Source organism: Pagrus major, chromosome 12 (assembly GCF_040436345.1).
Source record: "Pagrus major chromosome 12, Pma_NU_1.0".
Taxonomy (NCBI): domain Eukaryota; kingdom Metazoa; phylum Chordata; class Actinopteri; order Spariformes; family Sparidae; genus Pagrus; species Pagrus major.
The window spans coordinates 13,220,855-13,234,634 of record NC_133226.1 but is presented as its reverse complement, the minus strand read 5'-3'; the positions used below and the strand labels follow the sequence as shown (position 1 = coordinate 13,234,634).

Here is a 13,780-nt window from a genome sequence, read left to right as displayed (position 1 = left end):
GCAGCGTCCCACACTCCTGTTAGTTAAACTAATCTTTTTTTTTTAACTGTACAAGTAGCCAATGTCTATAAACTGGTACATGCACAAGGTAACGTCCACAAATTTCTGGTATCGAAAAGGAGTAATTTGTGTAACTGCTGCGTCCTGCCAATCACAACTTTTCACCATCTTATTTGTTAACTGAGATTATTTGTTCAAAACTGCAAGACATCTTTCTGTGATGTAAAATCAAACTGGAGCAGGAAGAATGCTGAGAACCAAGGCGATCAAATGAAAAGTAGCCAGTGAATCTGGCTCTAAATGAGGGGGAAAACAAATCGAAAGTGGTCTCAAAGAATATCTAAGATAAGTCAACCAGAGTACAGGACACATCAAATTGAAATATGTTTATTTTCATAAAAAATGAAATTAAAGAATCAGGATGCAAAACACAGGACTGCGAACAATATCCAAGATATCCAATCCAAAGAAAACAAAATTTAAAAACAAAAGACTATACAACTCAACAATCTTAACAAAAATCTTGACAAAGTCGGAGCAGTTATCGCCTCTTCTGGAAGATATTGCCTCTTCCCATTCCACCACGGCCCCGACCCCTTGCAGCCACTGCAGAGAAAAACAAAGAAAAAGACAACACATTTCAGAAAAAAAAAAAGGTCTGACTAAAATAAAGCCAGGGTGTCTCATGAATCAGGGTAAATTATATTAGAATGACTATATAGACTATTTATAGATACCCTTATTGGTTCACTGATAGAGATACTCAGGATAGAAATGCCACATAAATGATCCACAATGTAAATGAAAACATTTACACGTGCAGGATATGATGCAGTAAAGTATCCAAGTATGAATGCCACTGTTGAGAAACTAACAGGTTTTGCCAAAGAGATGTTGAGATTTTACCCCCTTGTTACCCATGGGAATAATTTCTGGCGGCGTCGTAAAATAGAATTCGAAGCCAAAAACTCAAATTGAATCAATGCCTCAAACCTGGGATAGGACTGTCTGACTGAATCCATTTAATCACTCTTTACATACGCTTATGTTATTGTATCCACACTCTATATTCAGGTTAGGGCTCGTGACACCTTAATTAATGTCATGTTGTGGCACTTCAGTGTCTTTTTCCAGGTCGACAACCCCAATCATTGTAAAAACACAAATACAATTAGTTCCCAAAAATTCCAACTCACCTTGTGCTTTGAGAATAGCTGCCTTTCCCCTTCCAGCGCCCGATCCCTGGTTCTTGTTTTTCATACTCTTCAACATAGGAGCATTCTTTAACATGTCCGGTAAAATCAGGAAGCGGATCTTGCTGCCACGGATGTAGACTTGCTCCAACTGTGCCACCCGGCCATCGCGATAAGTCACTGTTATGTTTGACATCTGTGGGGACAGAAAACCACGTGTAAGATTGGCTACACAGCAAGTTAAATCACATCGTTGCAAGACAATCCTTTCAGTGGTATAATAAAAAAAGGTAACATGAAATTCTTGGGTTATAAGCAGAAAAGTCTATAATCCAAATTGAACTTCATACTTAACTACAGCTAACCAGGGCAATGCAAGCATACCCAATTGGGTTGGAATGGTTTCAACACTCTGCTGCTTTCATTTATTTCCATCTAATGAGGGACTGATTCACAACTTGGACTCACAAGTGTGGGCGCCTCAGTTAACAACTATTGTGTTCATTAGGATGCGTCACCAGATGGATCTCGCAAACCTTTGTTTAACTACAATTTTAAAAAACACTGACTGTTGTCTATTTGCAGACTATTTGTCAGTTGGTGACAAATCCTCACACATTCATCTCACAGCTTCAAACGTATTCATCTTTGGAATCAGCAGATGAGAAACACAGAAATAACATGTATATCCATAAACACAAGTCACATTTAAAGATAAATCCATACATGCACAACACACAAACAGCTCTTTCAGTGTGGCAGGTGTGTATTTATTTGGGTCTTAGCCATTAGCACTACATCAGCTACTTCTCCTGTGGTCCACATCTGGATAAAACCAGGGAAAATCAATTGTAGTTTAAAGGGAATACTAGTTTGGATGGTTGTCCGTTTTTCTTCTTAAATCTCACACTCAGATGTTTTCTTTCCTTTTGACATTCAGCACATTTACGACAATTTACTTTGACACCACATATGAGCTCAACACAGACTGAATTCAGTGGATTCAAGTAATTGAGCACAATGACAATGTTTTTACGACAGAACTATTTTGTATCCAACGTGAAAAGGAAAGTAAAACAAAAAAACTGCAGAAATCATGCTGTTAGGAGGTTAATTTATTATTAAGGACCAACCTGGCAGTTCATGTTGTCCTCAGCCTCAATCAGCTTTCCCCTGTACACCTCTCCAGTGTTGGTCTCACAGGTCACGATGTGTCCCTCTGCTTCATGCAGGACCTTGATTGGTACACCGATGGACATCTTTCAACCTTCTTCCTGAAAAACAAAATGTATTGTGGGTAATGTTTTAGTGTGCGGTCCAGTAAAACATGAATGTCAGCAACCTATTTTCGGATGCTAGGGTAAAATCATATCCCTGGTTTTTGACACCATATCGTCTTTTCTATGTCATTTAAACTTCAGATAAACAGTCAGCTGGGTCAGTCTAACTTACTGTGTTATGTGTATCCACTACACGCGCTAACCGTGTATACACTGCTTTGAACTACCTCTGGTAGGACGGTGAAGCTTAACCTTTATAATGTGGAGCGTAGTTATACATTTTTAAAATGTTATATTAAGCTCACAGAAAGTATCACTGACCGTAAGCAGGGTACTGTGTGAGAATACTAAAGTGCTGTAAGTCGTTATGAGAAAACTCTTTGTAAAAGTAGAGAAACTCAGCGGCTAAGCTAGCTAAGTTAGCTACATTAGCCAACTAGCTAACGTTACTGTTCCCTGAATTTACAATAATGCAATGTTACCTACAAAGAGTTAGCCAGAAATGCATTGTTATGAAGTACTTACTGATGCAAACTATCACAAATGACCTAAATAGTTAATATAACGTTAACATTTGATTCTTTATCGAAGTAGGAACTTTGAGTTCGGTGAATAGACGGAAACATGTCGGTCATCTGGATGAATGAGCGCTTACAAACAACTAAAACAAACACCACTGTTGGGTAGAATAAATGAGAATGCGATTTAAACACATTTGTGAAGATGGTTACCTTGATTCTGTCGTGAGAAACGATTTCTTTGTTTTTGTTTCTTCCTTCTCGGCGACTCTGCAACGTGCGTCTGTCGCTTTCGCGTACCTTTTGGAGCCTTTTTCCGCCTACCCACAATGCAACAGCGGGTCAACGGAGTGTTTCCGGTGGCATCCCGCGGTGCATTGTGGGACTTGTATATTTTAGCTAAGGTGTCCTATTTCATTTTTTTAGCCATTTTTTTAGGGCTTTATTTTACTAGTTTGTTGAATTTTTGTTTTCCCAGAGGACTGAAGCTTTGTTTGCTTGACCCTGACCCTTTCTGGCATCTAAATAAAAATCTGCATGCTGATTATGAGAGCTAAACATGTTTTTTGTATTTATTTATTCAGAATAGATGTTTTGTATATGTTGTGTGTCTCCACCGTTTCAGCCTGTAAGAGAACGCAGAGAGAATCAAACATTGCTTCTAAAAATATTTTGTTATTGAGTCTCTAATGTTTGTTGTTCTAAAACAAAACAAAAATTTGCATGCCGAGGCCCATATATTAGTTTATGATTGACTAACATACTATAAAGAGGCAGGGTGAATTGTCTTCTGTCAGGACATCATGCACCCTGCTGGAGCCTTGTGTCTGAATACAAGACAGATATATCAGGTATATTCATGTATCATCAACAGTCTCTTGTTTATTTGTTGTTTTATTTTGTTTTTTATTTTTCTATTAATGACTCAGATTTGAATCACTGTCAATAACACAATGTCCATAACCCTTATCTCATGCTTATCAAAATAGCTGGGAAAAACAAAGCATTAAAATGAAATGGCTTCATCCAAACCACAAAGTGCAATATACAAATCATATGCATAGTTTTTGAATAAACATACATGAGCTGGATACATACCCATGTCTCTTTGGTTGCTTCAAGGCACGTAAATGTAGCTTAATGCAGGTCTTTCCAGCAATGGAAGGGCTTTTTAATGAGGAGCGAGAACGCTTAATGGCATAATAAAAGACATCATCAAATGAACCTTCATTTGATTTCCATTGCATTAGGCTCATTGACTGGCGTCAGCAGCCAGGTTGCTCTGTAAACACCTCTGGCTGAGTAGTCTGTGGTCATGTGTACCTTTATGTGTGTAAATGTGTGGTTTTTTTATGTTGTCTATTTGACTCTGAAAGTAGCCACACTACAGGCAGATGGAGTGACATTTGAATAGGTCAACAACAAGCTCCACATGGAGTCACATGGTTGTTGAACCAGCAACGGACATGTTGCCTGGCAGTTATCAAATAACTGCTCAAACTAGCGACATCAAATGTTCTGTCGCTATCCATCATTTTGAGAAATTACTTTTTAACACAGCTTTGCACAAGGGATGGTACACAACTTATGCTTGCTTTCAAACAACGTGTTTTCCCCAAGTTGTCAGGGAGGACTGTTTATAGCTTGTTCAGACCATTACTTACAGCTCTTTTCAGTCTGTATGTGCTTCATCTATAACAGTCTGGTCTGGTTGCAAGCGTAGGTTCATGGTAAAACTGTTAAATCACTTGGTTTCGCAGCAGAAAGTCAGCTCGGCTCATAAAAAACAGCGAACAAATAAGTATTTAAGACTTTTAATTCTCCAATGAGTAAAAACAATACACATGAGCATTACAAAAGTTGACTTGATGCAACATTATCAAAAAAATGAAGTTCAAGAGTTTAAAAAGTTTGAAGTTTCTTAAAAAAGCATTGCAAGATACAGTACAGTTGAGAAAGCATTGTTTTCTGCACATTAAGATACACACTGTTGAAATAGACCCTAATCACACAGCGGCCATTTTCCTCTGGTGTCATGCTCAGGTTGGGAGGCTCCATTTGCTGGGATAATGTTATGCTGCTGTGTCGAGTTGAATAAACATAAGGAATCAGTTTTCAGTTTTATTTCAAGGTAAAACAACATATTGATTACCTATTCGTATGTCAGCATTCAACCACTTCCTCTCTAATGTTACCGTTTGATTACATTCAGTGTGTTTCACTTCTAGGCGTAAATAAATGTGTCCAAGATGTACTCTGATATGTTAGAAGTAATTTAAATCTTTCCCATTGTATCATGTAACTCGATCAAGTTGCGAGGTTAGCTAGGAAGTGATCGAATGCTACCGTTAGCCGTTGTCTAACGAAAGCTAATGGATTACCAAAGATGTTGTTTTACCTTGAAACATAAACGATGTCCCTCCAGAATTTTCACTTTCCATTGGCTTTTCTGTTGCTGATCAATTAGGAAGCGCTGAAATGATAATGATTAACCTACGTGTAAATGACCTGGAACAGAGTAGTATGACATTTGAGCATCCCTTTAAAAAGGACATATATCTTGGAAAGAAAACACATGGCGGTAGATGTTACGGTACTGCATGTCAAGAAAGCATTTTAAACAACCAACAGTTTTTAAATACATTCAGTTGTGTGCTTGTTGATTTGTTGAAGCTTCATTAATCATTCTTCATATAGTATTGTCATGTTTGCAAGCTGTTATGTTTTATGGCATTGGAAATATGTTTCAAATACCTAAATGTTTTTGTCATGAGACTTCTGGGAGCTTTGTCGAGCGAACACAGTCTGTCTGTTTTATTGAGAGAGCCTGAACATTCACAAAAGCGATGCAACTCCCACTGTCTTTCACCTCCGAAACATCTGTCGTTCCTCTCAGATATGTGACTGACTCTGCTCCGTCCTGAGCAGCAATTCCCATGATGCACGGCTGCTGCTGCTGCTGCTGCTGCTGCTGCTGCATTGCCGGAATGCTGCTCCCCTTGATTTGGTGTCCGTTGGGTATGTAGCGGCTTGGTGCATCGACTGTCTTTGATGTCCAACGGCAAGAGGTTTCATGGGTAGTAGTTGGAGGAGTTTGGTCAGGGCTGGGGTCCAGGATGTAGCTATTCACTATGGTGCCACAGGATGAACCCTCTTTACTGGTGTGGGAGGAAGTCTGCATGATGCTGCTGCTCCGAACACTTCTGCTATCACTGCTCCCACCATGCCCATCCCTCCGCCCTAGGATGTGCTGATTCATGATCCTCCGAAAGGTCTGTCTGAACTCCCGAATTCGATAAGCATAGATTAAAGGATTCACAACAGAGTTAGCATGGGAGAGGATGATGGCAATGTTCATCACCCAGATATGCGAGCGCTGGCAGTCCTCACACAGGTAGTTGAAACAGTTGATGATGTGAAGCGGAAGCCAACATAGAGCAAACAAACCAACAATGATGGCCAGCGATTTAGCAGCATGCACCTCCTTCTGCAGAGTCGAACGTGATGTGGTCGACGATGAGGTTATTTCTCCAGGAGCGGGAGTGTGTGCAACTTTGAGGCCCATCAGTCGGAGCTGGCGACGTGCGGCCATGAAGATGTGGGCATAGATGAGCAGCATGAGCAACAAGGGCACCAGGACACAGCCAAAGAAATTGAAATAGATCATATAGTCCATGGTAACCACTTCCTCAAACAGGCACTCCGTCAGGCCTTCGGGGCAGCTGCTGTAGTTGGTGGTGGTGGTGGTGTTGTTGTTCCAACCTGTGCAAAGGAAACACAGGTGAGTTATTGCCATTGTTGATGAAATGTTAGAATAAAGAATTAGAATGACGAGCGACAATTCAGTTTGATATCAGGAAAGAAGAATTCTACACGGTAAAACATTTTTCACGTCACTATGGCGTGGTACTGTGCATTGTTTGTGTTTACGGCTTGGTCTCAGCTTTCCTGTAAGAACCACTTAACTTAATTAAAGCCAATGTGAAAATGCAGGATGCATTTCCTCTAACTGTCAATACGGAAATTAATATGAGCACTTATCTCTAGAAATACAATACCAATTAATTTCCCATTTTTCCCCTTCATATGTCTGCCAACTTTGAAAATGGTTGTTCTGGTAAGGGGATGATGAGTCTTAGAGGAGGGTATGTTTGGAGAGGTGTTTCCTTGACTGTTGCCATTTCTCAAAATTCAGATTCTCCAGCTTAAAAGATAACTAATAGCGAAACAAACGTAAACCAAAACTCAGCTATCAAACCATCGCCACAGAAACCTACGGACGATGTAACATATGTCACATTTTTGTTGTCCTACAGGCTTTGGTAAGAACTTCTGGATGCATATAAATCTCCCACCTTTGTTCCAGCCCAGCATCGGTGTGAGGCCGATGCCAACTGAGAGAACCCAACACAATGCGATGATGCCCTTTGCCCTCGTCCCTGTCACCAGGCTGTTGTACCTGAAATGTTGAGCAGAGCGCAATAATACATTAGGACTAGTTGTTTTATCTAATCTCTGTGATGCTCTCCCTCCAAGGAAAACACAATGTTTGGTGATTGAAACAAAGAGACAATGGCTGTGCATTCAAGCTTAAATGCTGTATTTATTAATGAGCCAAAGTGAGATTTGAATTGTTCCGCTAAAGTCTATCGTTGCATTACTTGCTTTTAAGGACACTGTGTCTACATACACTCCGATTTTGCAAATGTCTAGAAACAGCTCGAATGTTTTGATTCCTTTGGTTTTGTGGAGAAAAAGCACCGCTTTGTAACGCCTTCCTTCCTTCAACGTTAAAAGGCGGAGGAGTGTGAAATCTAGCTGTGTGTCGCTGCATGACTCAGTTGAGTGAGTGTGCACAAATCTGCAATAAAGGGGATTTCCTTCTTATGTTGTGATTTTCCAGCAGACTTCTTTCTTCTTCTTCTTCTTCTTCTTCTTCTTCTGACGTTAATTCAAAGATCTTAACAATTTGTTATCCAGTCGGATCATATAAGAGCTTCTGAGCAATGTATTGAAATACAAAAATGAGGACCGAAATCTTCAAACTCATAATTGTATTTAAAGGTGGAGGCTTTGCTGTCCACTGTTTTGTTGGCTTGTAACTTAACTCAAGCTTGGGGCAGGATTCAGATAAATATTGGCTGAATACCACGCCTATCGACATAGGTTAGGAAATGTATTTTACAATGCAACCACTGATAAGATTACGTTAACTTAAATATACAATAACTTTATGTTACTATGTCAAAGTTAGCTTTTTGGGGTCAATTTCTCCAAAACTGAGACAAGGACTTTCAAAAATCAACAGTATTCTTGGTTCTGGACTCACACAACTGGACCTGACCGCCAATGTTTTGCTGGCGGTATTATTATTCACAGACATAAGGAATGCACAAATCTGGCTAGATGAATAAAAATAGAAAATCAGCATGATTAGCTATACTATTCTTGGTAACATTGCCTCACCTACAGCCAATGTCCCATGTGACCGAGCTCTTTCATGACCACGGTGGCAGCCAGTAGGCTATATAAAGCTTCCTAAAACTCTGATGAATTATTAGCTCTGCGGCCTTCGGTGCCAGGATTGTGGCACCAGCGTGAGCAGCCCACAAACACACACAGAGAAGCTGTTATGCAACCGCTTATGCAAATGCGTCACCTGCTGTGGCTTACTAGGTGAAATATCCTCGCATGACAGGGGTAAAGAATGCAGCTGTGACTAAACAATGGCAGCTTTGGTTACACATATGTGAACGATATGAGTCAATAGTGTGTCAAAATACCTGTTGCAGAAACCATGTACCAAACAAAAAGGAAGAACAAATGACAACTCGGGAGAAATTTAAATTTGTGCTGATTTATGAGGACGTAAAGGATCAAAGCCTTCAGCAGGTTTAATCTCTCCAACAACAAACAAACTGTAACCCAATAAAGGATGTGGTGTCATATATCTGCGTCTGCCCACAGCCGGCCAGATTAGCCCTTATTGAATAAGATCTGTCTATAATTCAATGTGTTTTGCTACTGCATATCGCGCCTCTCACGTTTAATGGTTTACCCACACTCCCCCGACTTGAGTGCCACGTGCGAAAAGAGCGTCCCATTCGATATGTAAGTGTAATGTGCAAGAGGCGTCTACGGAAGCCCAGAGAGGCAAGTAGAAAAAAGATTCTGGTGACCTTTTTTCTCTCCCATGTTTATGACTCAGGAGCAAGAGAAAGACAAAGTTGTTGTTTTTTTATCTGTTCTTTAAAAGTGTTTGAAAAAAATGCAAGGGTGGAAAAAGTTGCGCTAGGTGTAAAAATAAGTTTTGGATAAAGTGCACCACTACTCCATGTTTTCTTTCAGGTGAGTTTTAATTTCTTTTTTTCATTCTTTCTTTCTTGTATTTTTTTTTTTACTTTTTATTTAATGTTCCATTTTTACCTCCTAATTTAAAAAAATCTAAATCAAAATTGGAGTATTAAATATATAAACAAATACATAAAAATAGAAATAATTGAAAATAAAATGAAATAATCTCTGCATGCACTCTAAACACAAGGTAATGTATATTATTATATATTGTGTGCTAGCACTGAGAAAAATAATCCTCACAAAAACGTTTCCTTCCTAAACCTTTTTTTTTTTTCCCCCACAAATTTAAAATAATAAAGAAAAATCTAAAGAGCAAATCATTTTTCTCATCTTAGGTCATAAACACAGACGGGAAAACAAACCGCCGGAAAAAAACTCTCAGGGCTTCTGCAGAAAACAGCAAAAACCATCATTTTCATATAAGAAGATGCAGCTCGTTCATCAAGTCCCAGAATAATTTGTAAAGTCTGAAAAGTAAACAGATTTTGGTTGAGGTGAAAGTGTGTAACGCTGTCTCTGTTTCAGTTTTCAGTTCAGCTGATGCAACCTTTTTTGTTTCTTCTCACCTGAGTGGGTTCTTGATAGCGATGTAGCGGTCTACAGCAATGGCCAGCAGGCTGAAGATGGAGCTCTGGGTGAGTATGAGGACGAAGCAGGCGATGAAGAGGCAGCCGAAGAAGTTGGCGCAGAAGCCGGTACTGATGTGAGAAAACATCACAGGTGATACAAAACTCAAAGTCACATTCTTACATTTTAACTCTGGATTTCTGAATGTGAGTCCTACAAAAAAGATGATCAAGACATTTAAAAATGATACAACAAATGTAATGATACCTGATAGTGATGGCAAAGGGAATTGCCAGCAGCCCCACAGCAATATCTGCCACCGCCAGTGACACCACAAAGAAGTTGGTGATGCTCTGCAGGTTGGAGTTGAGGCAGACGGCCCAGCACACCAGGATGTTCCCAGCCACAGCCAGGCAGGCGATCACCAGCTCCAGGCCAATATAGACCAGCTGTTCATTCTTCTGCATGGTTGTTTTTTCCTCCTTTTTGTTTTCTTTGCGCTTTCATCCCACGGACTCAGCTGCTCGATGTGTTTTCAGACACGATACCTGCTTGCCAAACCGCATGGTGCGTCTTAAGGGAAGAGTGATTGTGTCACGGGAGGACGGCCAAGGCAGGAAGTTCCCACCACGAACATGGCTCTTGTGATGCCTGACTTCACTCTCACTCTTTAACTGTCACACACACCAGTCCGTCACTCTTCCTCCTTGTCTCTTTTGCGTTCAGCTTGGTGAACTCTGTCACAGATGGAAGCGGAATATCAAGGAGGAAGCGTCTGGAAGTTTTGCCCGATGGCTGCCAAATTAAGAGCAGAGTGGGCTGGAGAGAGAGAGAGAGAGAGAGAGAGAGAGAGAGAGAGAGAGAGAGAGAGAGAGAGAGAGTAAGAGCACAATCTCAGTGGCCTGTACAAACAGATTGCAGGTTACCACACATGCGTCAGAAAAGCCATCTATCTCAGGATGACAGTTTGTTTCTATACAGGGCCAAAGCAGACAGTCCAACAATGCACCTTTTATTTCAGGAAAAGTTTCCCGAAACCCTTCCACGCACGTTAATCATTCCCGTCACTGTCATGCTTTCCACGAAAATCACTGATAATTAGACAAAATGAACTATCTATAAATCTCAAAGCCATTGCAACAGTACTGGAACACTTTGTTAAACTAACTTTGCTGTGTTTCTTCAGGGTATTTTTGCTAAATTGTAAGCAGATGAGGCTATGTTACCCCAGATAACCTTCACAAAGGAGGAGTCTGAATGAAATGTAGGCCAAGTTTTTCAGGTTATTGGGGTACAACAGCTCAGGGGAGTGAGAAAGAAAGACAGACAGGTTTCCAGATCGTGTCAGATAATAATAACCAAGCACTATGATTAATTTTCTCTCCATCAATTAGGAATAATTAAAATGATCTTTGAACTACAGTAAAGAAGTCGGTGTGAAAGAATGCAGGAGACAATCCAAAACCTGAAAAATGTGCCCGTTTGCTTAGCGAAACAATACCGGGATTAATCAGTTGAATTTCAGTGTGTTGTTTTTGAAGTATCAACCAGGACTGGTACGACCCAACATGCTCAGTCACTTTCCTGCCCAGAGTTAGATGTGAGGGTTGGTACCACGCTCACATCTGTGGATTATTATGGATCTAGAGCCAGGAAGTGTTAAGCTTAGCCTAGCTTAGCATAAATACTGGAAGCGAGGGGAAACAGATAGCCTGGCTCTGTGCCTAACAACACTGCTCAAAGCTCACTCATTAACATGTTTATGTCATTTGTTTGTTTTATCGATACGTGCACAAACCGAAACGTAAAGAAACGAGAAGTTGTGGTATTACAGGGAGTTACACGCTGTAATAGGCCGTACTCACATGGCAGACATTTTTATTGATGCCACGCTCAGGACGGGAAGATCAAATGTTGTATGTATAAACGTAGGGAATCTGACAAATTGTTATCATTTCACTCCTTCCTGATTGATCAGCAACTTAAAAGTTGGAGGATTGTGAAAATCACCAGGCCATACTTCAAGATAAAACAACATATTTGACAACGTATTAGCTAAGGGGGGGCCAAGATTACTGTGAGATTACATCCAGTGTGTTTCACTTCCAGGTTTAATTAAATGTGTCCAAGATTTGTGTTATTTGAGAACTAATTTTCAACTTTCCTATCATATCATATCATGTCAGCCAGGAAGGGGTCTGATGCTAACATTAGCTGTTGTCTGATAGGTAGCTGGTCAGTTCAAATATGTTGTTTTACCGTGAAATATGGCCTGATTTACGTCCAGATTTTCACTGCGCATTGTCTTTTTAGTTGCAATAGGAAATGGTGAAATGATAATTTGTCAGATTTCCTACATTTATAGGACTTGCAACCTTGCAACCACAGCACTACGACATTTTAGCTTCCCATCCTGAGCATGATGCCAGAGGAAGATGGCTGCCATGTGAATAGGGTCATTGTTAACGCACATTAGGGCTGAGCGATATGCAAAAATCATGTTTTTTCATGAGTTCCGTAGGTTTCATTTTCACTGAGAAAATATGACGAATACGATGTGATTTCCATTGGCGTCTGTACCAAACAAGCATGTTCCCTTTTTTCTGATTCATAGGCTGTAGCATTTCTGTAGCTTCGTAATGCTACATTGATGATGACATTGCTTCTCCTGTGATTTGGATAGTATCTTGATTAGTTGTTCATGAGATCATTTAATACACTGACTCAAAAACACAAATAAATGTATTTCTGAAAATGTCGAACTATTCCCTAAAGTTGCTTTTGTCATGCATTTAGGTGCTTTACCTTTCAGTAATATTGGCTTTTTTAAAAAAAGTAAATATTGACATATCGGCTTCAGAAATATAGGTCAGGCTATAATGCCAGCATCAACATCCTAAATGGACTGCTGTATGTCAGTTCACCTCGACTATATGGCACACGATCCATCCTGTTGTTAGAAAAACAAATACAACGTGCTTTTATCTATGACTTGAATGACCGGACACAGAGTGGACATATGTTGAAGGCAAAAGTTATTGACTTCGGTGAAGGAAAAAAGAAAAAAAAAGATTTGTAGATATGACCTAGTTCCTGCCAAGGACTATAGAGTGAGTAAAATTCGACAAGATAAGATTCAACAAGATTGAATGAACAGCAAACAAATGATTCTGTGGCAACAAAGGGGAAATTTGGTCACTAATGGCGCAAGGCTGGGACAAGTCTGACCTATTCTGAGTGTGTCTAACGTCAGAGAATAGGAATTCCCAATCCAATCTTTAATCAATCGCACTGTTTACACAGTTTTTCTCCCACTGTGTCAGAAATGTATAAGGCAACTGTCATGAGGCCTCAGCGTACTCATACCACAGCCACATCTAGTACCATACCTCATCGAGTGTGTCAAATAATTGTGTTCAAATCTTAATGCCATAATTTCTCAGCCTGTAATCAGCTTTGAAGAAGAGATAGCTTTGTATCATCAGAATAATATGAATGATGTTCAGTTTCAATTCAGTTTAATTCGGTTATTGGGGAATTCCCTGTTGAGTAGTATCATACCGCAGACTTTTTGGGGTTGGAAACTCACATTTCTCTTCACAGTTCTGCTCAAATTGACTGTTATTTGTTTAAATAAAGAAGGGTTGTTGCTTTTGATTCCTTGCTTAAGTAGCACTATGGTCTCAGTGAATAGAAAGAGTTATTTTACAGCTGCGTACACCTCATTTAAACTGGCCTCATTTGTACTATAAGAAGACTGCTTGGTTAAAAATCCTAACTGCACTATGGTGTCCACAAATAGGGCCGGACAATATGCTGATATTATTTCATTATTGTGATATGAGACTTTATATTGTCTTAGATT

General features: G+C 39.8%; 2 protein-coding genes across 2 annotated transcripts; both read right to left on the bottom strand.

Moving 5' to 3' along the window:
• Nucleotides 1–371: 371 nt before the first annotated feature.
• On the bottom strand, nucleotides 372–3,308 carry snrpd3l (small nuclear ribonucleoprotein D3 polypeptide, like). Its single transcript, XM_073478008.1, has 4 exons — nucleotides 3,205–3,308; nucleotides 2,327–2,467; nucleotides 1,197–1,389; nucleotides 372–606 (listed from the first exon to the last, which is right to left on the bottom strand). Exons 2-4 carry the CDS (start codon nucleotides 2,450–2,452, stop codon nucleotides 542–544), a joined length of 384 nt encoding a protein of 127 aa, XP_073334109.1. The 5' UTR covers nucleotides 2,453–2,467; nucleotides 3,205–3,308; the 3' UTR covers nucleotides 372–541.
• A 1,481-nt stretch (nucleotides 3,309–4,789) lies between these two features.
• On the bottom strand, nucleotides 4,790–10,734 carry adora2ab (adenosine A2a receptor b). The gene is made up of 4 exons (XM_073478119.1): nucleotides 10,183–10,734; nucleotides 9,915–10,046; nucleotides 7,347–7,450; nucleotides 4,790–6,753 (listed from the first exon to the last, which is right to left on the bottom strand). The coding sequence occupies exons 1-4, from the start codon at nucleotides 10,380–10,382 to the stop codon at nucleotides 5,759–5,761; spliced, it is 1,431 nt and encodes a 476-aa protein (XP_073334220.1). The 5' UTR covers nucleotides 10,383–10,734; the 3' UTR covers nucleotides 4,790–5,758.
• Between the last annotated feature and the right edge of the window lie 3,046 nt (nucleotides 10,735–13,780).

Coding starts and splice junctions, on each gene's coding strand:
- snrpd3l (XM_073478008.1), bottom strand. CDS start 2,452: ATGTCCATCGGTGTACCAATCAAGGTCCTGCATGAAGCAGAGGGACAC. Junction 1,390..2,326: donor AGGACAACATGAACTGCCAG/GTTGGTCCTTAA, acceptor CTGTCCCCACAG/ATGTCAAACATAACAGTGAC. Junction 607..1,196: donor AGCTATTCTCAAAGCACAAG/GTGAGTTGGAAT, acceptor TTTTCTCTGCAG/TGGCTGCAAGGGGTCGGGGC.
- adora2ab (XM_073478119.1), bottom strand. CDS start 10,382: ATGCAGAAGAATGAACAGCTGGTCTATATTGGCCTGGAGCTGGTGATC. Junction 10,047..10,182: donor CCCTTTGCCATCACTATCAG/GTATCATTACAT, acceptor TTCTCACATCAG/TACCGGCTTCTGCGCCAACT. Junction 7,451..9,914: donor GCTATCAAGAACCCACTCAG/GTGAGAAGAAAC, acceptor TCAACATTTCAG/GTACAACAGCCTGGTGACAG.